At 39.4% G+C, this 24,677-nt stretch overlaps 1 protein-coding gene across 1 annotated transcript; it reads left to right on the forward strand.

Moving 5' to 3' along the window:
* Positions 1 to 725: 725 nt before the first annotated feature.
* Positions 726 to 23,780, forward strand: Calb1 (calbindin 1). Its single transcript, XM_005362333.3, has 11 exons — positions 726 to 951; positions 1,402 to 1,478; positions 4,906 to 4,980; positions 14,249 to 14,332; positions 14,438 to 14,494; positions 17,661 to 17,738; positions 19,721 to 19,776; positions 19,867 to 19,906; positions 20,032 to 20,085; positions 22,290 to 22,361; positions 22,841 to 23,780. The coding sequence occupies exons 1-11, from the start codon at positions 873 to 875 to the stop codon at positions 22,952 to 22,954; spliced, it is 786 nt and encodes a 261-aa protein (XP_005362390.1). The 5' UTR covers positions 726 to 872; the 3' UTR covers positions 22,955 to 23,780.
* Positions 23,781 to 24,677: the final 897 nt, after the last annotated feature.

The following is a 24,677-nucleotide window of genomic DNA, read 5'->3' on the forward strand; positions in this document are numbered from 1 at the left end:
ATTTCCAGTTTCTGAAAATCTTAGGAGAAGCACAGTAAACGGGGCTCTTTCTGAGTCACTGGTTTACCTGGTGACCAGGAGTCACATTTCCTTCTGTTTGTACTTTGTAAGATTCAAGGGAGAAGCTAATGGTATTGCTAAAATCGCTTCCTTCCTAACATCTTAAATTTTTATGAGTTAATTCTATTGCATTTCAATGATCCTACTTCAAGCTTGAAAAAGCAACAACATTAAAAGCAGCGTAATCCTGCATTCTCCGGTCTGTAAGAACAGCTCACATCTTAAACAGCCACATGACGGTCTTCGTTAGCTCAAGATGAGGCACTGTTGAGGCTATCCAGCCCATCGTATACATTAATCAAATTAAACTAATACCTGACAGTCTGATGTTGTCCAAACAAATATTGGACTCCCTGGATAAACAATAAGCAACCATAATCACCACCCCCCCCCCCATCAGCTTTCCCTTCCATCTGAAAATCAAACAAGGCAAGGGGGACTGAGTCTCCCAGGACCAGGGGACTCTGAGGAGAAAGGAGTCTAAGCAAGGGATCCCCACCACCTGCTGCTTTCTTGACTCCAGAACTCCATTTCCATCTATTTCCAGGGAAGAGAGAAATCTGAAGGGGAGGGGGAAAGGTTGGCGAGAGCAAGAGGCGGGAGCTAGGAAAGGGAGGCAGGAGGAGGCGTGGCCCGGCCTGGGGCCGGCCGGATAAATACGGAGAACTGGGTGCGGGGTGCAGAGAACTCCGGAGGACGCCCGAACGGAGCAGCACCGCGGACAGCGCCCGCCGCTCCGCGTCCAGCTCAGCCTGCGCTGCCCTCTCGCCCTGAGGTTCCCGCTTAGCGCTCTGATAATTCGCCCCTGCACCATGGCAGAATCCCACCTGCAATCATCCCTGATCACAGCCTCACAGTTTTTCGAGATCTGGCTTCATTTCGACGCTGACGGTGATTATTTTCTTTTTAACCCCTTCAAGACCCATTCCCATTCCTTCCTTCCCTGCCCTTTCGCTCCAGTGATCCTCTTCATCTCAACCGCCCTTTTCTTCTTCCATCATCCTGCCTCATCTTGTCTTTCCACCCGTGGCTGACGACCCATCAGCCTGGAAGTTTGCATTGCTGGTATGGCACCCCCACGCTGTAAGCGTTCGCCTTTCTAGGAACAGCAATGGTAGGACAGAGAGCAAAAATTGGGAAACCCTGTCCCCCAAAAGTTTCAAAGGCTCCCCCCAAACACCCCCACTCTCTTCCTTTGCCCTCAATGTGGTTGAAGTTTGACACTTCGGCAGGGGAGCGCTACAGCAGCTGTCCCCATTGCTGATTAATCAGGGCTCAGGCTACCTAGCCTCCCAGGACAGCTATCCTAGAAACTTAAAGAAAACCTCTTTGTCTTTGCAGGAAGTGGTTACCTGGAGGGAAAGGAGCTGCAGAACTTGATCCAGGAGCTCCTGCAGGCGCGAAAGAAGGCTGGATTGGTAGGCTTGAAAGACCCTTCACCCCTAAAACATACCAATTCTTGTTTTTCATGGAAGAGGTTTGGTGGGTGAAAGTCAAGACTTACTAAGAAAGGCAAGAAAGAACGTCTTTCCAAATTGCGTCAGGAGGAAAAGTGTGGTGTGTGTGTGTGTGTGTGTGTGTGTGTGTGTGTGTGTGTGTGTGTGTGCAGGGTAGGGGAGTCTAAAAAGAAAAGCCCTGTTGTCTTAAATCGGACATATATAGTCTATATCCGTCTTTTCCTTAATAGGTCTTAAAAGGGAACATTGATGTGTGAGACCTTTTATCAGATGTGCATCTGTACCGCTGAGTTGGTTGGATGATTTCTGACTTCTCTTTCCTAGACACTAAGTTGAGGGTAGAAATACATTTCTGCCCCTTTGTGGCCAAGAGTAGATCTGCAGTTTCTATTGCCAATTTTTGCTGCGATGTCGGTGTAGCTGGGGAATGGGGGTTGAGGAAACAGCTTGCCTTCACCCTTATCCCTGAGAAAAAATAACCAACTTGTAACATAAGTGTAAATGAGAATTTGGCAAGAAACTTTTTTTTATTTTTTGTTGGAGAGAAACTCTAAAATCAGGAAAGCAATAAAACAAAGCATTTTAAGAGTTCAATGTATTGTAGAAAGGAAAAATTCTGTTGAGAAACTATTAGAAATGATTCTTAAAAAGCTACAGTTTTGACTTAAACCATTGGTTAGACAAATGATAATTATTGGTTATAAATTGATTCCTTTGGGCCAAATGTATTTGTTGGGAAAAGATGATGTCAACATAAAAAATAAAATGTATCCTGCCAGCTTTTAATCATATGAGATGTTTGTAAAAAAGGAGAACAGATTGAGAAATTTACAGGTCTGTTGACATTTATGTAAGACTGCCTTTCAGACAGCAATGTTGGATTTGGAGTAGTTAAATATTAATGTTCTTCATTTCTTAGACTATGATTACAAATACATTTTTACATTGAAGATGATATCCATATCATTCCTAGATATCATGTATCATGCCACCATTTTCAGTGCTGGGGGGTGTGATGTACTAACAGGACTATGTTTGCTGTTTTGTTATTCTTCTGTCTATGGTGAAACTTGTATAATAGGCATCCTTATACAACATATCAGAAGGAAATCCCACAAGGTTGTAATGTACTCTAATGTAAGCAGATTATGAAGTCGCTAAAATCTTGCCAGACTGAACTGTAAACTGGATCATGCTCTGGGGAGTCTTTAGCTCAAGTCTAATACAGTATAATCTAAAAGTGTAATAGAACTAGATCCAATAAAGATGTCTTCTATGCACTTTGCCCCATTTCCACCATGTGCGTTACCATGCAAATAAACTCACGTAATGCTAGCACTGTGGGCCTCTGGGTCTTAGCTGATGAGATTTAAGTAATTTGCTTCCTCACTTAAAATAGAGTAAACACATATGGAAAGTTTTGTTTCTCATATAAATTATAATTACAACCTTGGATAGTGCTTCTAACAGCTAAATGAACATATTTCAATTATCCAGAAGTAACTTTAGTATTACTAGAGATTTACTTCCATCCTATAAATACAAATATTCATGAGTTCTGTGTTTTTCATAGATTTTTTCCTCCTCATTTTAACACTTCTACTTTTGTATATGTATATATATATACTTAAAAATATAAAAACAAAAAACAAAGCAGAGTTAGGGTGGGATATATAGAGTTTAAGCTTTTTTTTGTCTGCTTCCTAATTTGATTTTGATCTGTAAGAAGCCTTAATCATATTATAATTTGATAAGACTCATCTTTTGCAAAAGCATATGTCATATCAAGTTGCTTAATACCTTGATATCTGGGTATTTTTATGGATTATGTAATAGACTGGTTGGATAACTAAAAACCCTAAATTAAGATCTAGATTAAGAATTCATATATATTGGGCACATTTCATTTATACTAGTGATCTGCTGCCATAAACCTACCTTTATATATTTCTTTTCTTTAAAAAAAAAAAACACATGTGCTGACCTGATAACCCAGACTTCTTCTCATCTTCTGACTTATTGAGACAAAGAGAAGCGTTTATTTGGTTCATCATAATAATGTGAAATTTCACATCTCCACCAAGTGACTATGATAGCCCAGGAGACCATTTCTGAGCTCACTCTCCTGCTTAAGCAAGGTCTCATCTAGGGTTTACTCTCATCTTCATGAGTCGAGTCTTCAGTTGATGGTACTGATTATACATGCTCCTCGCTACTTAAAACACATATTACAACCCATTTGCTACCCAGCAACTTTCCAAGCTACATACCAAGTCTGCTTCTAGAGCCAGTAATGTCATTTCATTTTAATATTTAATAACACAACTTTGGTTTTGTTCACTTGGAGGTATATGAAAATCTGGAATTCCTATTCCCTTGCTTGACACTATTGAGCCAGACACTTTCACTTTCTTACAATTGTTTCTGTAACAGAATTTGATAGATGCAGATTGAAAATTACCCTTAGTAGAAGGGTTCTTTCAGGACCACAGTGTAATTAAATTAATTTATTGTTGCTTGCTACTTTAGTTCTATTACATATTTAACAATTGTTTCTAAAGGTTAAGTGCTGGTCTTGATGCTTTAGAGCTTCAATGTGGCCCAGATTGTATTAGGCCAGCTATCTACCATAAACTTGTATGACTGACACTGTTTGTTACGGTGAAAATTGAGACCTTAATTTGCTTTCCCAAAGAGATGGAATAGGGTATTAGTAACAACTGGCCTATTTTAAATACACAAGTTCATGTAACAGAGACACTTTAACTGGGCTTTGCTTAAGACCCAAGGGTTAAAAGCTAAAATAGCTTACAACTCATAACTTTCTAATGTGTCAATATATAAAGAGATTTAAAAAGGAAAGTCAAAAGAAAAGGTAGAATAGTCTTGAAGCAAGGGTAAATAAGGGCAGCTTGGAAAATTGTTTCACATGGTCCTGGGAAAGGCAAAGTTCAGACACGTATAATTGGTGGCCTAAAATATGGTCTTCGGTATTGCCCAGCTCCTAGTGAAACACAAATTTGTTAGGTCATTTTCTTCTTTCACACTTCTCTCCCAACATTTAATTTTCTAATTGTATGTAAGGAACAAACATCTATTTCAAGCCCAAAAGATTCATTGCCCACAAACAGGATCCCTCCACATATTTCTCTTGTCCAAGTCAAATGCCGACTCCACCTCCCAGAGACAAGATACTGTGTTAAAATAAGGAGATGTTATATGACGAGACTGTGCAGAAAAAAATGAAATAAGACCTTCCATAAAGCAAACCTTTTAAAGTATATTAACAGCGATTCAATTTTCACTTTTCTCTGCAGTGAATTATCAACGTCATTACAAGGACAGTTTTTCACAAACATCTTACCTGATTTTTTTTTTTTAATTTTAGGAGTTATCACCTGAGATGAAAACCTTTGTGGATCAGTACGGGCAGAGAGATGATGGAAAAATAGGAATCGTAGAGGTAAGAAACCTAAGTGCTTGTCTGATTTTAATGAATGAACATGAACTCTGCAATTCATAGAGTCATTAAGTCAAGTGTAACTCACACATAGAGGCCATTCGATGTCAATATCCTATCTTCTCTTTCAACACACGAAATTAAGATGGCAGAAACTTGAGAAGAAGCTGAAGAGTTTAGTGCAGTCCCAGTCCTAGATTAAAAGCGTTATAAGAAAACCGAGAAGAGAAACGCTGTCTCTCTCCCAGTCCTGTCGCTGACATTAGCAAAACAAGCAAATCCCATCTTCTGGGTGAGCACTGCCCACCCCACTGCCCACCCCACACACCCTCAGTACAGCGGCCAAGTACCCAATTAATTTGTTAACGATTAGCAGTGTAAACTTTCTGTAATGTTTTAAAACCAAATGCTTTCAGTGCTGAGAAGGTGTTGTGGCAAAAGGCTGCATCCTGGTTTCTGGAATTCTATTTCATATTGACAGATGTGTATTTCATATTGACAGATGTGCCCTTATCAAAAGCACAAGGACTTTTCCACCATGAGTGAACACTTCACGGTCTGGTATAGGTATACATTTAAAGAAGTTAAAATAGTGAATGGCAAATCTTGTCTTTTGACGGTGACTTCTCCTCTTTAAGACATTGAATTATGTCTATAAATCAGGGAAAGGAAATCAATTATTTATCCATCTATAGTGTCTACTTGCAAAATAGTTGCTGCTTCTCTTATTTCTGTCGGTGATACCTCAGCTCTGTATAGCTCCGTCATCTATTACAATCTTGGTAGAAAGCTTTTTCTAGAAAAATAAATAAGAACATATTTTAAAATATGAAATATCACAGTCACAATTATGTTCATAAAGCCTCCTCAGTCTCTTCAGTTGTGAAGTGCCTTGGCCTTCAAAAGTTTGTGATAGTTCACTTTTTATTTAGAAAGTTAACCTGGTTTCCAAATAATTGATCGTATTAGGACACTCGTGGTGCCAGTGTGAAATATACAGACTTTTAAACGCCTACTACAAATAGAGTGAAGGGGGGGACAGACTATTATTATCTTTGTAATTAAAACTTCTCCCTGGAGTATATGCTTCCCCCTTTTGCCTGTGCGCGGCTCATTACTGTATAAATAGACAACTGTCATTGAACTTACAGCTGATATAGAGGCCGACTAATCAAGACAAAAATAATAAAATTATGCTTAAGAATGTAAGTGAAATGAGATAATAATTACTCGAAACTAGTTTGAAAGTCTAATATGAGTGATTCTTCTAAACTGGCAATTTCAGAATTTGGAGTGCTTTATAATTCTAGTTGAAGGAAGATTACCATCTTACATTTAGCAATTTCACCTTGAAGCCTTCCAATGGACTCAGTTCTTTATTATAAGTCACTTATTGGGTGTTGTAAGGTTACATAGTAAAAGAATGGGATCTATTCACAAAGTGTTACATTTTTAAATAGGTAGAATCGATGGATGCAGATTATGCTGTGTGTGATACAGTCCTACCCTTTCAGACATAACGTTTCAACTTTCATGTGGATGAGAAGTTAGCACTCAGCAGATGTACTGTCTTAAGATACAGTGAAATGCAATCTCCACAAGTTTGAGATAAGAACTGTTAGGCAAGAAGGGGTTTGTGTGCATAAAAAAAATGGAGGCAAAAGAAGATGAATAAAGAGAGAGAGAATAGTAAACCCTCATGACACGGTGCACCGTACAGCTGTGAGCCCTTATCAGTTATTAGCCAAGATTTTGGAGGAAGCAGCTGAAAGAGATTCTCTAAAGAGAAGAGAATTTAAAAATGAAAGAATAGGAAGGAGATTGCTGCAGTGGTTCCTAACGCATGTCCAGGGTAACTAAGTAAGAGACGAGGAAAGATAAGTCTTGAGGTAGGCCTGGGAAAAAGAAGTAAAATGTTGCAGAAAACAGGGAGACTGTGGGGAATGTGTGCACTCACGGTTTGCCCTCTCGTATAACCAGAAAATGGTACTAAATGCAATTTATCCCATACCCAACTTGATACGTGATCTTACCTGCTGAGAAATTCTGCCTATCTCATGGTGCTCCAATATAAAAAGCCTAGCGGGCTAGGCAAGAGCACAAACCCCCGTGCTTCCCAAGTACATCATAATCTCCTTCTTAGCCAGTACATGCTGCCTTAGTGTTCACAGAAAGGGGTTGAATTGACTCATATGTTATACTCTTTTAATAGTTGGACCCCAGGGCTCATTGAAGTCCAATCAAAGGAAACTAATAAGTATGCAGTAATCCGCTTCCCTGTGGGAACTACCCAACTGAATTAAAAGAAAGGAAATTCAGTACCTAATTTTCAATATTCCGACCTGATACAATAAACGGACACTTTCTATAACGTGTATTTTTACCTACACATATTCATAGGAAAAATGTTGATATGTCTAATATCCTGAATGCGTTAATTTAATCACCTTATTAGATTTCAAAATTCACATGAAGATGGCTCAGAAAGAACACGACTGTTAATATGAACTCCAAAGTGGAGCATTGATAATTTGAGATAACTTAACAACCACCATGGCAATCAGAACTGTTCTAAATTTATTCAGGCTAACATAGTTCTGCTGTAAGGAAGGTCCATTAAAATAATGAAGGACGGAGAATGAACGGCAGGTCATGGAATTCCTTTCTCTAGGTCTCACATGAAGTACACATGGATGCCTCCTTCTGCTGGATGTCAAATCTTGAAGCAATGTGTGTAGGAATCTATCAGCCTCTCTAGACTTAGCGTTCTATCTGTCCAGGTCAGTGAGTGCACAGGAAAAGAGAACAGATCTAAAAGCTATTTTAATCTAAAAACTGTAACAACAGTCAAAGGGAAGCAGACACTTCTCTGGCCATCTCCTGTCTTTCCACGGTGGGATTTAAAAGTGTGCACATTTAGCCTAGGAGAAGGTTTATTGGGGGGGGGAGCAGAATACTTATCTATTTTAGAATTGGAGAAACTGATTACTGGGAAAATAGGGTTTGAAATTTTGTTGTGGACAGACTTTTTAAAATGAGTTCATAACTGTCTTGAGTAAAGGGTGCTGATGGTAAGGGATCAATGTCTCAAAACCAAAACTATTAGACCATCTGACTTCAAAACTGCCTCAAACTACAAGTTACATAAAAACAGTCTCAGGACATCTGCTTCCTGGACTATGAGCAAGCATGACTATGTTCTAACTTCATGTGTCTATTATGAGCATAAGCATCAAATGAGATAATTCGTGTCAAACAAATAGACCACGGTAAAAACCTAGTATGCATATTTGGCATTATCACCAAATACAGAAATGAGCTACTGAAAACCCTACTCTATTGTTCTAAATGCCAAAAGCTTCTTTCTCCTTCTTACATAATTTATTAAATTCAAGTTATTAAACTCAAATACTTTTAAGTTCATGACTATTTACCTTCCACATCTCCTGGATTCGCTTCTCATTGGCGGGAAAAATGCTCCTTTGGCTTCCAAATATAAAAAGAAATCTTTGTCTTAAATGCTTAGGAAAGGTGACATGTCCCATAGTCACTTTAAATGTGTTGAATTCTGTTCTCTTGCATGTTGACATGTCTGTTGTAGCCATTTGTCTCTCTGTGAAGTCACCCTCGTGGGTACTCCTCTGACACATAGCATTTGGCTTTATTTTTGTACGTATCTTTTGCTTAGAAATTAAGGGGAAAGATCTTTTGAAAAGATCTGTCTTCCTATAAGAGTCTAACTGGGAGTAACTATGAATCACCAGCAATCGGCATAGTGGCCTACAATTCACCATAAGATAAGGCATGGCTAGGATTTCAACTCTTTCTAAAGCAGGGGCCCCATATTTTACTAGCGAGGGAAAGGAAATGGCAAAGAACATAAGTGAAACTCCTTTAGGGTTGAGTTCTCTGAAGGCAAACCTGAGTTTCCGTAGGAAGTACGTGGGTATCACTTGCTACAGAAGTAAAGACAGCCCCTGGCCTGAAGGGTGCTGGGCCCCTCAACGGAGGCTTTCTCTGTAATGAGCTCTGAAGTGGGGGTGCTACTTTAGAAATCCCAAGTTTTGACCAAAAGGATAAAGCTTTGTGTGGTTTAACCATGAGCTGCAGTCTCCTTGGAGGCATAGGCATCTTCAGCCCAGGCAGTTCCTCTGAGGGGCAGTATTTCTGGAAGCAGAAGCAGTTGCTGATAGTATCTCCCAAGGTCCACCCAGCCTCTATCCACAGACCAGGCAAGCATCTCCCAAGGTCCATCCCAGCCTCTATCCACAGCTCAGGCATCAGCTGAATCATGTCCAAGGGAACTTTACTTCCCTGGGTTTACAGCTGACAATCACTCATTGCATCAGGAAAATATTTATTGATGCAGTTGCTAGGCAAAGAAACAATCTAGAAAATCCTCAAGGACACAGGTAAGCAGAAAGAAGTTTTTTCCTCCACTGTCAGTGCCAAGCAACCATTTCCATGAGCAAAGACCTAAGGAGTTTTGTCTGTATTCACAGCTGTCTGTCTTGCCTTCCATTCTCCCCCTGTTTCATTCTACTATTTTTCTGCAATTCACACTAAAGATTGGAGACTTCAAGAAAGGAAAGTCAGGTGAGCCAGTAACTAAAAAATTACCAACAATCCTGAAAGCAGGACGAGGAATTTCTGTGGACATTAGTAACTTAACAAATCTAAGAACAAAGCCATCCTACCGAGCATCTTCTGGGAAAGACCTATGGCACATCCAGACCTTCCTTGTCTTAATTGCTACAGATGGAGAATCTCCACATCCATGTGAATAATGATTTGAATAATCATTTGAATAATGATTACTATGCATTGACAAAAGGATCAACAGACAACACAGGACCACGATATTGTAGAATTCACCTTGAAAATGAAGTCTTTCTATTTGCCCCAGGCACACATCAGGCAAACACATACATTGTTTTGAAATGGCTATTTTTGTCCCACAATGACATTTTATGTCAGTAAAGTTCATTTGTTTTTTAAATAAGATAGTACTATAACAGTTTCTAACTTAACAGTTTAATTAGATTTAAAGAGAACATTTTGCATATAGATAAAATCAATATTCTTATGATTTATATCAAAACAGTATGCACAAAAATATGCATCTATATTATCCATAAGGGACAGTGGCAGTGGTGGTGCCCAACTTTAATCCCAGTACTCGGGAGGCAGAGACAGGTGGATCTCTGAGTTGAGGTCAGCCTGGCCTACAGAGTGAATTCCAAGATAGCCTGAGCTACACAGAGAAACTGTGTATTGACAAAAACGAAAAGGAGGAGGAGTATGAGACCATGACTCTCTTTATATTTGACATTCTAAAAATCTCTGGTCGTTACATGAGTCACATAAACTTTACAAAACAAATTGGGTAAATTTTCCTAATCTTGCATCTAAGCATTACTTACTTGTATATTCTTTTACCTTTCTACTTTTAAATATTTGGTGGATTTTCAGAAGTACCCTTTTTAAGAGAATTCATTATTTCTTAGTTTAAGGCAACAGATATTTTATAAAATTCAAGTAACACAGAAAATGATGTAAGTAAAGGTTATTGACTCTATAGCCTGTCAATGAAGTATTTCTAATTTTAAAAGAAATCACAAGCATGTGTTCTAGGCATGCAATATGCTGGGTTCCATTGCCTCTGGATGGGCAAATCATGAAGACTGGAAACTCTCTGAGCTCCTGAAATGGTCTGGGAAAGATCCACTCCAAACATTAAAAGTTGCATACCAATAAGCAAAGGAAGAGTTGAGATTGGCTATTCCAGTCCTAAACAGGTGCTTGCGTTATCCACAGCTGTGACATTTCACAGACTTGCAGAACGACACTAAACCTTCTCTATAGGATAGAGATGCCGCTACCATCAAGTTCTGTAGGTCAACTTGACTCATCACTGACATGCTTCCTCATTCTTTATGACCTAGAATTTCTATTTTGTTACTTCATCCTCATCTCTCTCCTGGATAAGTCTTTCCTCCCTTTGCTCCTCACATCCTCTGAAGCCCTAAAAGAATCATTCTCCAGAATGCCTTCAGTATTGTACACTGGTCTTTAGGAGCATGACTATTTCTCCTCTCTTTGGAGACCCTCTCCCTATCCAGTTCTCTTTCCTTTCTTCTCTTCTCCCGTAGCTTTAGGGGAAACCTGCTCTCTGGGTCTAACTTACGATTCTTTAATAATGAAAATCATTTACAGTAACTTTCTACTAGGAGCCCACATACAGGTGCAAAGGAAAGAAAAACTCATGAAGGAGATGAGTTCTAGATTTCATTGAGTATAAAGAAGCATGGCTTCTCACAGACAACAGTAGCAATCACCAATAAGTGTTTCCTTTGCATTCCAAGAGAGAAGGAGCAACCAAGTCATCCTCCTACTGTAATCAAGGAGCGTGGTGTGGACTTAATTTGCTTTGAGACAAGGTTTCTCTGTGTAGCTTTGGAGCCTGTCCTAGACTCATTCTGTAGACTAGGCTGGCCTCTAATTCATAAAGATCCACCTGCCTCTGCCTCCTGAGAGCTGGAATTAAAGCATGTGCCACCACAGCTTTTTGCAGTCTTAAGATTTATTAAGTAATCAAATTTAATTGAGTTCCAGAGTCTCCAAGTCACTAGGGCAGATCACTCAATCTCAGCATCCTCAATTCAAAAGTTTGTGCTTTGAATTATATTAAACTATTATTTCTGGGACGCAGAATTTTGTAGGTAAAGCAATCAACTATGCAGATCAAATAAGACTTGACTGTAGTACTAAAATACCTGAAATATAGGTATATTATATATATATATATATATATACATAATATATACAATGGCACACTACAGTAATGTAAGTGCATTAATAGACTAAAACCTGATTTAATTTCTAAGATCACTGGCAAATTGTAAAGCCCTATTTTCATATTTTAGGTTCATTATCATCTACCCACACTTAGTGGCTTCTAGTTAAGATGTTTTCTGACTGGATTCTACTAAATAGTCTAGCAAGGTTTCTTTATTTGCCTTTCACCTTGTTGTAATCCCCATACATAAGGACTATGGACAGAACTGTTGTAATGTGAGGTATTTTTTTTTTAAGATCTGAAAACAGAGCCCTTGAAAGCACCTGTTGCACAGCTATCAGGAACATGGGGTGGCTTGCACGTAGAGTGAACTGATGATTTACATTAAACTCCAAACTTCAATGGGACCAAAAGTTGGGAAAACTTTTAAGTAGGTGATTTAGTTGAGCATTTCAGACACCTTTTGACGTTGATGTTAATTTCAACCCCGGCTTCTTAAATCAGAGAGAGCAACCTCCATGGGTCACCATCAATGTGGTAACAGTACAAGGTTTCTGAGAACACAAAAAAACAAAAGTTAATTCAGAATTAAGAGGGTAATGACCCCAAGGTGTTCCTGGGATCACCCACCTTGCACGACTGCAGCCTTGGTGCCGACCACACGTGTTCAGCTGGCACTGCCCATGCGTCGCACCAGGCAACACTGCAAGCATTGCCAGGTCACCCCCCGTAGGACTGCCACGTGCTGTGAATTGCAGTCTCTTTTGCTGTACGCATAAACTTTTCTGCTCTTAGAGAAACTCAATCATTTAATTACAAAAAAAACAGAGACTCCTAATACTTTCCTACTGTCATTCCTCAGCACACAACAAACTTATTACATCTTTGTATGATGTTGCAGTATTTGATTTTAAAGTGTTCTGTTAGAGTTGTCAAATTGAATTTCACAAAAATTTGTTAAGTTCTACTTTGGGATAAGAACAATGTTTTCAACAATTTCTGTAATGATGTAAAAATATGGAAGTACCATTTTATATTTCACATTTATGTGAAATGCTGTTCACAGTAGTGACAATTTTACCGTGCTTCTTGGAATTGTCAGAGATGGATCCATTCTAAAAGACTGAAGATGCTCTGCACCCTGCAGTATCAAACATCCAGCCGAGATTTAATCGTCATATAAAAACATTTTAGTTCATCTTTAATAAATGATAAAATTATATAAAAGAATTACTTTAAACTAAATTGTTATGTCTTCTTATCAGTAAATGTTTGTTTGCAATTTTATATTATGAATGCCTGGGGTCACATAAAACTTTCTCAGGAGAAAAGGGGATATATGTGGGAGAAAATTAAGTAGCTGTTTTAGATAGGTTTAAAGTCAATGTAACAAGGATAAGGGTCCGTGTCTGTGCTTCAGGGAATTTACCCACTGCTGAACATGAGTCAGATGTTGCATGCGAAGATTTACTCTTCAGTGGTGAAGAGTCCGTCATCCCAACAGCACAGTTTGAGCCAGGGACATTCATTTCTCCTTCACCTCCTTCTCCTAGTGACCATGATACTAAGGGCCAGGGCAGCTGGGGAAGTTGTCAGGGACCACAGCTCATTAGCAGCAGAGCCAGAAATAGAAGTCACGTCGGCAGTGGAGCCATCAATCCAGCTCCCTCCTTCTCCACATGCAATAGATTATATTAGTCTTAAATGGGATCTGTGGCTCTTTATTTCTCAAAAGAGGGAAGGAGGGAGAGAGAGGTGGAGAGAGAGGGAGGAAGAGGTGTTGAAGTTACAGAATGAGATCTCGGGGGAAATGTCACAGAATCAAGCAGTGAAAAACAGAAATTACCCTGAGCCCCGGATTCAAGCAGCACATATACTCTGACAGAGACCACAATTTAAGAGTGCCCCTATTTCTGCCTAGTTCCCGCTATCTAGTTTATGGTGCTGCGCCTTTCTACCTCTTTCTACTGTCCTGCTGTTGCCTTTGGTCCGCCTCCATTGTGTTTCTCTCCCGAATTAAATATGTATAATTTTTTCTTCCTTCCTTTCACCTATATTCATGTTTCTCACAATTTCTCATTTCCCATGCAATCTAGAGTCATAGTGTGTGCCATCCTGTGCACGCTGAAAGAACTGAAACCTGATCAGTGGTATAGAGCTTCCTCAGGAGGCATCTGCTTGTGTGTGCAGCAGATGGAAACGGGTCCACCATAGCCATCACTTCAACTGAGCAGCCAGGTCCTCAGGGCACAGGTATTGGAACATGACTAGGTGTTTTTACCTCAGAAGCAAAGCATTAGAAAGGAAAGGTGAATTACATCTGTCTATTCTATTAGTCAGCTGACACTTATCGGCTCCTACTTTCTCAGTCAATGTCACTGTTCAAAGAACACGTTAAGGCGAAGCTGAAGCAGCAGGTGATGGCCCAGCCTCTTTCCAGGCTCCTCATCTCTGTTTTCCCATCTTTTCCAGCTGGCTCATGTCTTACCCACAGAAGAGAATTTCCTGCTGCTCTTCCGATGCCAGCAACTGAAGTCCTGTGAGGAATTCATGAAGGTAAAAATCCCACACCCTGGAAGACAGGTGCTGAAAGTCAGGAAGTCGATGGGCTCCGTAGACTGATTTATTTAAACCTCATTTTCTCTCTCCACCTTTCTGCAGACATGGAGAAAGTATGACACTGACCACAGTGGCTTCATAGAAACCGAGGAACTCAAGGTGAGTGACTCAAGGCTGAGTGAGGCTAAGCATGCTCCTTCCAGATGCAGCCATGAACTGCTAAGGGATTCATAGCTTTTTAAAAAACCTCCCACCAAAGAAACTTACGCTGAGCAGTGCCGATTGGCGCCCACTCTTCACATCATTACCGAAAAACCAGATCGAAAGACAGACTTCAAGTGCTTCTTGAGATTCTGCAGGAAATTAGCATTCTCTGTGGTGTTCCTAAATGGTTACATAAGTCGGATGGGTGATAAGACAAACATACACACAGACAGATAGAGGTAGATAGCTATGCCCAACAAATAGGCGACCACTCTCATGGAAATCTGAAATTTTATTTTATACATTGAATGCCTAGATTTTTCTTTGCAAAAAACAAACGACAGAGACATGTGTTGTGCCTTATGCATGTTTATTTCATCTTTGCATATATTATAGGAAACAAGCATTGCTCTAGTGAAAAAAAACTACTAAAAGTTGAGACCTACCGAAGACCATGCAGAAACAAGACACAGGGCTGTGAGGTTTAATCCCAGATCCATCCAGATCCAAGGCCTTAGACATAGCCTATGACCTGCTGACTCTTGACAACATAACTTACACAGCTAGAGTGTAGAAAACTGAAATTATGAAAATAAATCTACCAGTTTATATTTCACAAAAGTCATGAGGAAGTTGTTTTGAAAAGGAATATAAGGAAAAGGACTCTGAATCAGATATAAGCTCAGGACAAATCACCATGTTATTCTATTACATTTCATCTTTAAGGCAGGGGCAATGATTCTGTGGAGTCTGAGATATGCCCAGTGGTGGGTCAAGTGCACAGCATAACAAACATATAACACTCCATTCAGCAGTGGGAACCAGTAGTCCACCCCATTTCCTCCAGCCAACCAGAAGACCTCTTAGTCAGAAAGGACCTATTTCCTCTAAGTTCAGAATACAGAGTGATTGAATGGAAGCAAGGGCTAGCGTGATGGCTCTGTCGGTTAAGGCAACCACTAGCAAACCTGACAACTTGAGTTTGCTTCTCTGGACCCCACATGATGGTCTGCACATGTGGGCCATAGCATCTGTGCACTCTCACGCTGTCACACATGCATGCACACTAAACAACCTTTTTAATTTTTGAAAGGGAAGCTTAAGTTACTATTTGTTCAGCGCCCGAATATGTGCTTTCTATGTCACAGACACAGTACTGAGTGTGAAATGCATCTCAGCATTTGTTCTTCAGGAAATCTGCAAGGCAGTTTACTATGACTCCTAATATAGAGAGAGATAGAAGTTCAGAATGCCTGGGGAACTTTTCACAATTACATGCCTGCCTAGGAAGAGAACCTAGGCTTGGCCCTAGAGCGTCTGCTAATATCAATAGCCGTTTTTTCTTCTACAGCACTACAGCACTACAGCACTGTGTGCCTCAGGTTTCACTCGCTGTGAGCTGCTTCTGCAGCTGCTTTGTGGGGAAATGAATGTGTTGCTTTCCTAATCATAATTCGACATAGTTTAAGCAGGACAGAACTTTGGCGATTGGTCTGTGTGTGCCACTGTGAAATGGCCGGAACAGACTCAGCGGCAGCCAACACTTTTGATGTAAAGTTCCTCAAAACAATGTCTTTCAGAAACTGCTCTGCTTCTAGATCCCGCAAGGTGACAGAGAAGCTGTTAGGGTTTTGCTCTTTTAGACAAAAAGAATGCTTTTTAAAAACATCCCATCCAGTATGTAATGAAAACCTTAGCACACTTCAGTACTGACCTCAAAATATCCCCCGAGTCTCTCTCTTTGTTCTAAATTCTATTCTCAGAAAGGAAATTCTAAATAGAAGTCCTCCTCCCTGGAGAATTTTGAAGATAAGTTGGCATTCTTTTTTAATGGATCTTTCAAGAAAGCTAATTTTAAGGAAAGAAAGCTAATTTTAAGATCCATAATAGAGTAAAACATCGCTTGCTCTCAGGCACGACTTTGAATCCTAGTGTCCCAAGGTTTCTCCACGGCTATTTTTGTGACCACCATTTCAGTGTCTGATGAGGCTTTTTTAACCCAATTAATCTCTGACAAAAAAAGAAAAACTCAGAAGGCTCAAAAATAAAACTCACCCCTAGCAGATAACTTTCAGTTTTCTATGCTTCACTTTGGATCTAAAGCAGAGTGGTCAATGTGGAAATAAATGTATCAAGCCAAGAAAGGGGCTTTTCCTTGAAAACTGTGAAGCGGGGTCCCCCTGACAGCGAGTTCCCTTTCAAGAAGGAGACAGAGCGCTGTCAAAGGCTCCAAAGGAATACGGCCCTGCAGGACTCTGGAAACCGGCTCTGCTCAGCTTCCATAGCTGCATTAATTCGTTTCCTGAGGAAATCAAAGAGTTACAAATGAACAACAGTGGAGAAAATGAAAGGCGGTTACAGCCCTCGGTATTCACACCGGCGTTTACATGGCAAGGCTTTGTAAAGCTTTCATCTCCGTGAAACAAAAATCAAACTCACTCCCCAGTTCCAACTGTGGAGTTAATAATCATCGTTTTCACCCTTCCCACATTTAATTTCTGCCTTAGTATGATTCATATGTCCCTCAAGGATTCGATATTACCAACTGGTGTAACTTGTACCATCAGCGGAAGCATTTGAGCAATGATCGTATTCACAAAGCTAGCCACCAGCCGATCTTGGAGAACGGCATAGCACTAGCAGCAAACTAATAGGGAAACACAGCCTGAGATGCAACAGGAAATCCATTTTAAATTGTAGCTATATTTCCATCTAGCTTGCTGAACATTGTTCACACAGGCTAGAGAGATACAGACGGGGGCCTTACACCTGTAACAAGAAGGGCAAACGGATACGGGTGAAGAGCAGCATCCATTGGGCTGACTGAGTTTTGATTCAGATCCTTTCTCATCACACAACCCACATCCTCCTTTAACTGTAGTCACAAGAGCACAACACGGCTCTGAATGGGACAAACTGGGTCTCAGTAAGAGACAGGGATTGTGCCTGGCAAAGGTAGTTTCATTATTGGGATGCCACAAGGTTCACCAGACTAACCAAATCCTCTCCTCACCTGGCTCTGCCATAGAGGTCTTCTCTGTATACCTCCAGGTATGCTCTGTTGCAGACTACATATCGTCAACGGCATGAAGATTTCTGAGTGCTCTTTTTTTCTCAACAGAACTTTCTAAAGGACCTACTAGAGAAAGCAAACAAGACCGTGGATGATACAAAACTAGCTGAGTACACAGACCTCATGGTAAGACTGAACTGGAAAAGGTTTGGCCAAAGAGCTCATTGAACACATTGTGTTCTTGTTAAGTCTTGCTACCCAGGATGGAATAAACAAATCACGGCTTGCACATCACATAACCACAGATGAACATTTCTGCTAACACTGCATCACTTTTATCCCTCAAAAAAAGACTTTTCTTTAAAAGCCAGAGTGATCGTAGTGCTAAGTTATATAGTTTATACACATTATACTTATACATAGAACACAAATGACATCACCTTTTGCTCAAAGAAATTCTGAACTTGTTTTTTACCATTGTTTAAGAAACCTAGCCAGGCGGTGGTGGCGCACGCCTTTAATCCCAGCACTTGGGAGGCAGAGGCAGGCAGATCTCTGTGAGTTTGAGGCCAGCCTGGTCTACAAGAGCTAGTTCCAGGACAGGCTCCAAAGCCACAGAAAAACCCTGTCTCAAAAAAATAAAAATAAAAATAAATTAAAAATTAAAAAAATAAAAAACCTTAGACTTTTCTAAAGTCTAATGAAAATTGTTAACTACTTTATTCATTAAATTACTTAAAGTGAGTTTCTTCTCCTTTGATTTTTATTATTTAGGGATACAGTATCAGTGCTACGAATGAGATCCATGGCACCTTAAGCCTAATGTTTTGATAACTGTATAAACAAGATTTGTTATAAAATATGAACACTATAGCCACAAAAGTGCCTACTGCAAATAAATTAGCAAGGTTCTAGACAAAGTAAATGTTCGTACTTTGTCTCAAGTGGGTCATTTGTGAATCTTAACACATTATAGGATCGACATTATAGGATAGCAAGCAACAGATATGCTTGTATTTTCTCTACATAGTATACAGTTATTCTGAGTTCTTACCCTGTGGGTTAAGTAAGCACATCATTAAACATTACTTCTACGCTGTGTTGGATTCTGAGGTACTCTGAAGGACAATCTTCTAGAGTTCCTGTTCTAGTCAGGAGCGCTGAGGTTCATGCGCCATCTCTGCACTCCTCGGTATAGCTCCAGCTGCAGCAGCAAGCTGGTGGGATGCTCTTGCAGTGTCCTGAAGGCAAGGCCTAACTTCTCTTTGGCCCTTTCTTTGGGAAGTGAACAATAACCCACATTTATCAATTTTCTAGTTTGTCTCGATCTTAAGGGATTCTATTTAAAGTAAAACTGCCTTTCCAGGTAGGAGTCTGAAGCCGCTTTTCATAAACGATTCAGATGGGAGCTTCCCCCTGTTGGACTGGCCCAGTAGATCTGATTAAATGTCATAAACCAGTTCCAATCCAGGAAACAAATTAATCAAGAACTAATTAAAATTTGAATATATAGGTGAAGAAACATTTCCCTATGGACACAACACTCTGTGATCTAGTTGTCCAGTATCTTGGTAGACAGTGCAACAATATTAGGTCAATTACGGTCAATGGATTGAAAGATGTTTTGTCAGTAAAGAGCCCTGAACACTGATGTATTTCCAACAGAGATACTTAGACCTTCTCAAACCATAGAGTGTCCTTTCTTTTTCCCTTGGAAACACATTTCTAAACCTTTATGTACTGACTACACCACAGCCCTTTCCATATATACATGAAATTTGTCATATTTTGTGTTAGCATTACCTTCATTCTGGCACGATTTACTGTTTTCTAAAAGTCTGAATGCTTCCTATGTGCGTATTTATGTGTGCACACACCTCGGGGTGTGATATGCAAGTGTACTTCCGAGTTAGGAGGTATCGTTAAGTTTCCCAATGGAAAATTAAACACTTGAAATGATTTGAAATAACTTAGACTTGTTTACTTACTGCTTTTGTTGATTTTTTTGCTTTAGAAGTAAAACAGGCTGTTTTAAAAATAAAACACTAAAGTAATTTAGTGTTCAAGAGCTCATGCTGCATACACTCAAGATGTATGATTTTTGAATGCTTGTCCCTTCCTTCAGTAATTCGTAACTCAATGGCCCCAATGTTGGCAATGTCTTTCAGCTAAAACTCTTTGATTCAAATAATGATGGGAAGCTGGAGCTGACAGAGATGGCCAGGTGAGTTTGGGGATTGCATAGGTGGTAGTAGAATAAACGGGTCCTCCTCTAAAATTCCAACCGACTAATAAAATGTTTTTCTCCCAAAAGGTTACTACCAGTGCAGGAGAATTTCCTTCTTAAGTTCCAGGTAATTGACTTTTCTCTACAATAGACAGTGTTTTTCTTAAAAAGGTCAAAAGGTGGGAGCTTTGTCAAGGAAAACAAGCTGAAATACAGATCACGTTTTAACTGAACCTCTCTCCTGTCTCCTAGGGGATCAAAATGTGTGGAAAAGAGTTCAATAAGGCTTTTGAGTTATATGATCAGGTAAAAGTAATTTCTTTCCTTTTTTTTCTTTTAAAAAAATTTACAAAAGTAATTTGACATGAAATTTATCCTCTTAAGATTACATATTTTAATATTACATTTCCTTCAGGGAAAGCCTTAGTGCCTTATGTGTTACATGGTTTCCAACTCTCTCCTCCCAGGCTGCAGGTCATGGTTTACTCTGAATGGTTCTTGCAGATTTTAGGCTGAGTTCCACTATCTCCCTGTTGTTCTGTACCCTGGGCTCATAACCCACAAACTCTATGCTAAGACTAATGTCATAGAGTTTTCACCTATTTTATATTTAGGCATAGTTTCTGTTCTTGTTGTCTGGTTTTGGTTTTAGTTTTGACACAGGATCGCATGCTGGCTGGACTGGAACTCACTATATGTACCAGACTAGCCTTGCACTCATAGAGATCTATTGCTTATACCCGCCAAGAGCTAAGATTGAAGATGTGTACTGCCACACCTGCCTCTAGGAGTTTTGTATCTTCTAAACTGAAATATTTGCATTGAGTTAAGTTTTCTCCATATGAAAGACAGGAATCCAGCTCCTCCCCTTTTCCAGATGGATACATAGTTTCCCCATACTTTTTGTTGAGGAGAATGTCCTTGTCCTTATAGTCAGCTTCCTAATGAAAGGTCAGCTGATTCTCTGCATGTGGACCAATTCCAGAGCTCTCTGTCCTGTTCCATCAGTCTACAAGCCAGTGTCTAAGTAATTACCACACTGTTTTAGCTACTGTAACTGTGGACCAGTTCCGGAGCTCTCCTGTTCCATTAGTTTATAAACCAGTGTCTAAGTAACTACCACACTGCCTTAGCTACTGTAACTAAGTACTGTATTTTGAAATCAGAAACTGCTGCCTTTTTGGTATTTGTGTGTTTGTTTGCTTGTGGGAGGAAAAGCATGCCACAGCCTGTCTTAGCCCCTGAGCCATCTTACCAGCCCAACACCTTCATTTTCATCCTTTTTTTCCTATAAACTATTTCAGATTTAGGTCTTTTGTGGTTGTTTATAAATTTTAGTTGTGTCTTGCATATTTCATCTTAAAATAACCCCGGTGTTTGGGAAGGAATCACATTGGTCGTTAGAACTAAATAGTATGAACACTTTAACAGTAAAAGTATTAAGTCTGCCAAGCCGCAAGCACAGGTGCTTCTCCGTGGGTTTACGCCTCTGATGTCTCTCATCAGCATTTTACAGCTGTCAGTGCACATGAGTTTCTACTTCCGTTGCTAAGGTTACTCCTAAGCAGTTTATTCTTCTTTTAGTGTATTGAAAAGGGGATTTTATTTTCCTTCCATATAGTTAATTGTTAATGTATAGAAACAGAACTGATTTTTAAATGTAGGTTTTTATATTTTATGCCTATACTTAATTTACACAATAATGCCACCATTTTTTTATCTTGAGAGTTTTCTATTTTTAAAAATCATATTACTACTTCTTCCCTCTCAATTTTTTTCTGGTCTATAATTTCACCCACAAAGAGAACCTGGAAAGTACCAAAAGAAGATAAAAGCCCCAAACTAAAAAGAAATCATGACCAATAAATTACACAACTGATTTATTCATTTCACAGAAAACCGGCTCTATCATATCTCACATCACATGACCTTATTCAGATGCTAGCCTAAGACTTTTCTACTATGAGACTCTGAAATCAGAGCCAAATCCTCTGAGCCACCGACTTGCTTGTAAACAGGAGCCAAGAATGCCATTCCCTGGAAGGGTTGAATGGACATTAAGGAAGGGGAAACATTCCACAGAAGTTTCCCACATTTAAAAAGGGGGGACTTCATGTGTGAGAAAAGCTGCTTATGAGCTTGCTCGTTCATGCTTCTGGCTTCTAATTTCTCTATACCTGGATCTAGGCTCTATGTAATGCTGCCTGCTGGTATGACAGGAAGCCAGCCACATCTCCTGTAGGCCACCATGTTCTCCTCTGCCACAGGAACGTGTCTGGTTTCATTTACTTATTCCTACTGAAAAGGCTTCTAACATAAAGTGAAATATTAAATACGAGAGTGCTTTGAAATTTTCGACCGATTTCACTAGCGTAAGCGCTCACCTGTTTTGCAGCTGCGGTAAAGCTGTGTTAAGAGCCAGACGCACCCGGTTAGACCCCTCCCGGAGGCGGATTTTCTGAGGACCGCAGTTACTTCTAACATATATCATCTTATTTCTCCTCCCTCAGGACGGCAATGGATACATAGATGAAAATGAGCTGGATGCTTTACTGAAGGATCTGTGTGAGAAGAACAAACAGGTAATTCGGTTGTCGTGCAATTTATTTTCTAAGCAGTCTTTAGGGAATTACCCAGAAACAACCACACATCTGTTGTGGGGATCTACTCAAAGACTTTCCAGAGGAGCGGGAGCAGACTTTAATTCTTTTTTTTTGTTTTTTGTTTTTTTTTTTTTTTTTTTGGTTTTTTTTTCGAGACAGGGTTTCTCTGTGGCTTTGGAGCCTGTCCTGGAACTAGCTCTGTAGACCAGGCTGGTCTCGAACTCACAGAGATCAGACTTTAATTCTTAACTCAAACTGAGTTCAACCCAAATCAGTAAGTTGTGACAAACAGATTTGGGCTAAAAACAACCTAGTGGTTATTCGCATTTATTAAAAAGTTTACCCTAATCTTTTCTTAATGTTGATGTAACAAGCAGTTTCTCACATTTTATCACTGGCCAGTGGTTAACTAACTTCCAAATCTCATTGGATTGCAATACTATCTGTGCTCTATACAGGAACTGGATGTTAATAATATTACTACATACAAGAAGAACATAATGGCCTTGTCGGATGGAGGGAAGCTCTACCGAACAGATCTTGCTCTTATTCTCTCTGCTGGGGACAACTAGAGTTGGTGGCCACAACCACTTACTAGTGATACATTGTATTTAAAAACATAACTGTGCGCTATAAATGAGTAGGCTGTATTTTTTTCTTTTATATCTGTAAATCCTACTGCATAGAGAGAATTATCCAGGATGCGTGGCACATTCTTTTCTGCTTGTTTCTATACTGTTTGTAATGTACAGTTTTTGTAACCAGATAATTGAAAAGAAGGAAGTCCATGCTTATGCCAGTTGGTACAATCGATTAAGAAATGAATCTAACGTGGTTTCGCTTTCATAAATGCAGCTGAACATTTGGATTTCCCTAAAAATTCTACCAGCATTCTTGTCAAAAACTTCTAGTGTTGGGTGTGCAAATGCACAACTGTCACCGAATAGAATATAAATCATAACAGGCCAAGCATTTTTATTTTAGAAGATCGTAGGACTGTCCCACCAAACACTTCTGTATTGTTCCCATCTAGTGGAGGGGAGGTGCCTCTGCATCTGAAGCACAAAACGTCAATCAATAGTTAGTTAATTATGGCTTTATTATAAAACATTCTCCCTAGAGATTTAGTTTACTGATCAGTGACAATGTCTACTGCTTGAATAGAAACCACACTATTGATTCAAGCTGGCCTGGTGACAAGGAAAGGGAGCCAGATGACACAGAAATCTGTCTGATTCTATGTCTATATTTCCAAGAAGTCTACTGCCAGAGAATATGACTTTAGCCCATTTTCTAAATTATTTTCATGTGTTTCCAGATGACAATTATTCTAGTAAACTGCTGTTTTATGTCATATTCGCTGTGTACACTCTCTGATTAAATTCAATGTACTGAGTATCCTGGTGTCTAGTTTGCATACTTCCTGGATTTTCTATGTAGAAATGTTGACCTCCACCAAGGGTATCTATTGGCTCTGAAAATATTTTTTTTTAGCTATAACTACTCTATTTTTACTATGTAATTGATTTTAATGTAAGATTCATAGCAACCTGATTATTGAATGTTATTTCATCAAAATTTTTGTGTATCCTGTGGGTTCTATATTTCATATTGAGATCAGCATTCAAAATAGTTCTACTCCTATCTTCAGAGTCTCAGATAGGTTCAAGATAGAATCAGAAGAGAAATGCTAGTGTAATCATTTAGCTTATCTAGTAAATGATAATCTAAAACCTTCATGGGCTCACATGTAGCTCAATTTCATGTATTTTTAAGCTAGTATAGCCTATACTGGTTATAGATCGCAAATAATGACTAATGGCCTTAGGTTCTTTATTGCAAAGCAAAACCCAATGACAGAGTCTATGAGTTCATAGTTGCCATTAAAGAGTCAATGAAGGCCTGGATCAGCTAGAATATTCCTATTAAGCACTTTTTTCTAGTTTTTAAAAATAACAACAAAAAATTGTGGGCCTTTTCCCTCAAGTGAATAAAAAGGGATCTGCCATAGAAAACAAAACAAACAACAAACAAAGAAAGAACCCCATATCCCATGTAGGGAGGGAACAACAGACTGGCTTTTTGCTGTAGGAAGCATTTGGAAGCAGTGATTTTACACTGAATTTAACTACTAAGAATAAAGAAAATTACATTACTCTCTCCTATTTGTTTCTCTCCCCAAAGTGCTAGTGGATACGTATTCTATTATCAATTAGGGTAGAAATGTAGATATCTTGAATCATTATAGTTTAAGGGCTCTAAAAAAAACTTTGTTCAATGAATGACTGACTACAA

Source organism: Microtus ochrogaster, linkage group LG5 (genome assembly GCF_000317375.1).
Source record: "Microtus ochrogaster isolate Prairie Vole_2 linkage group LG5, MicOch1.0, whole genome shotgun sequence".
Lineage (NCBI taxonomy): Eukaryota > Metazoa > Chordata > Mammalia > Rodentia > Cricetidae > Microtus > Microtus ochrogaster.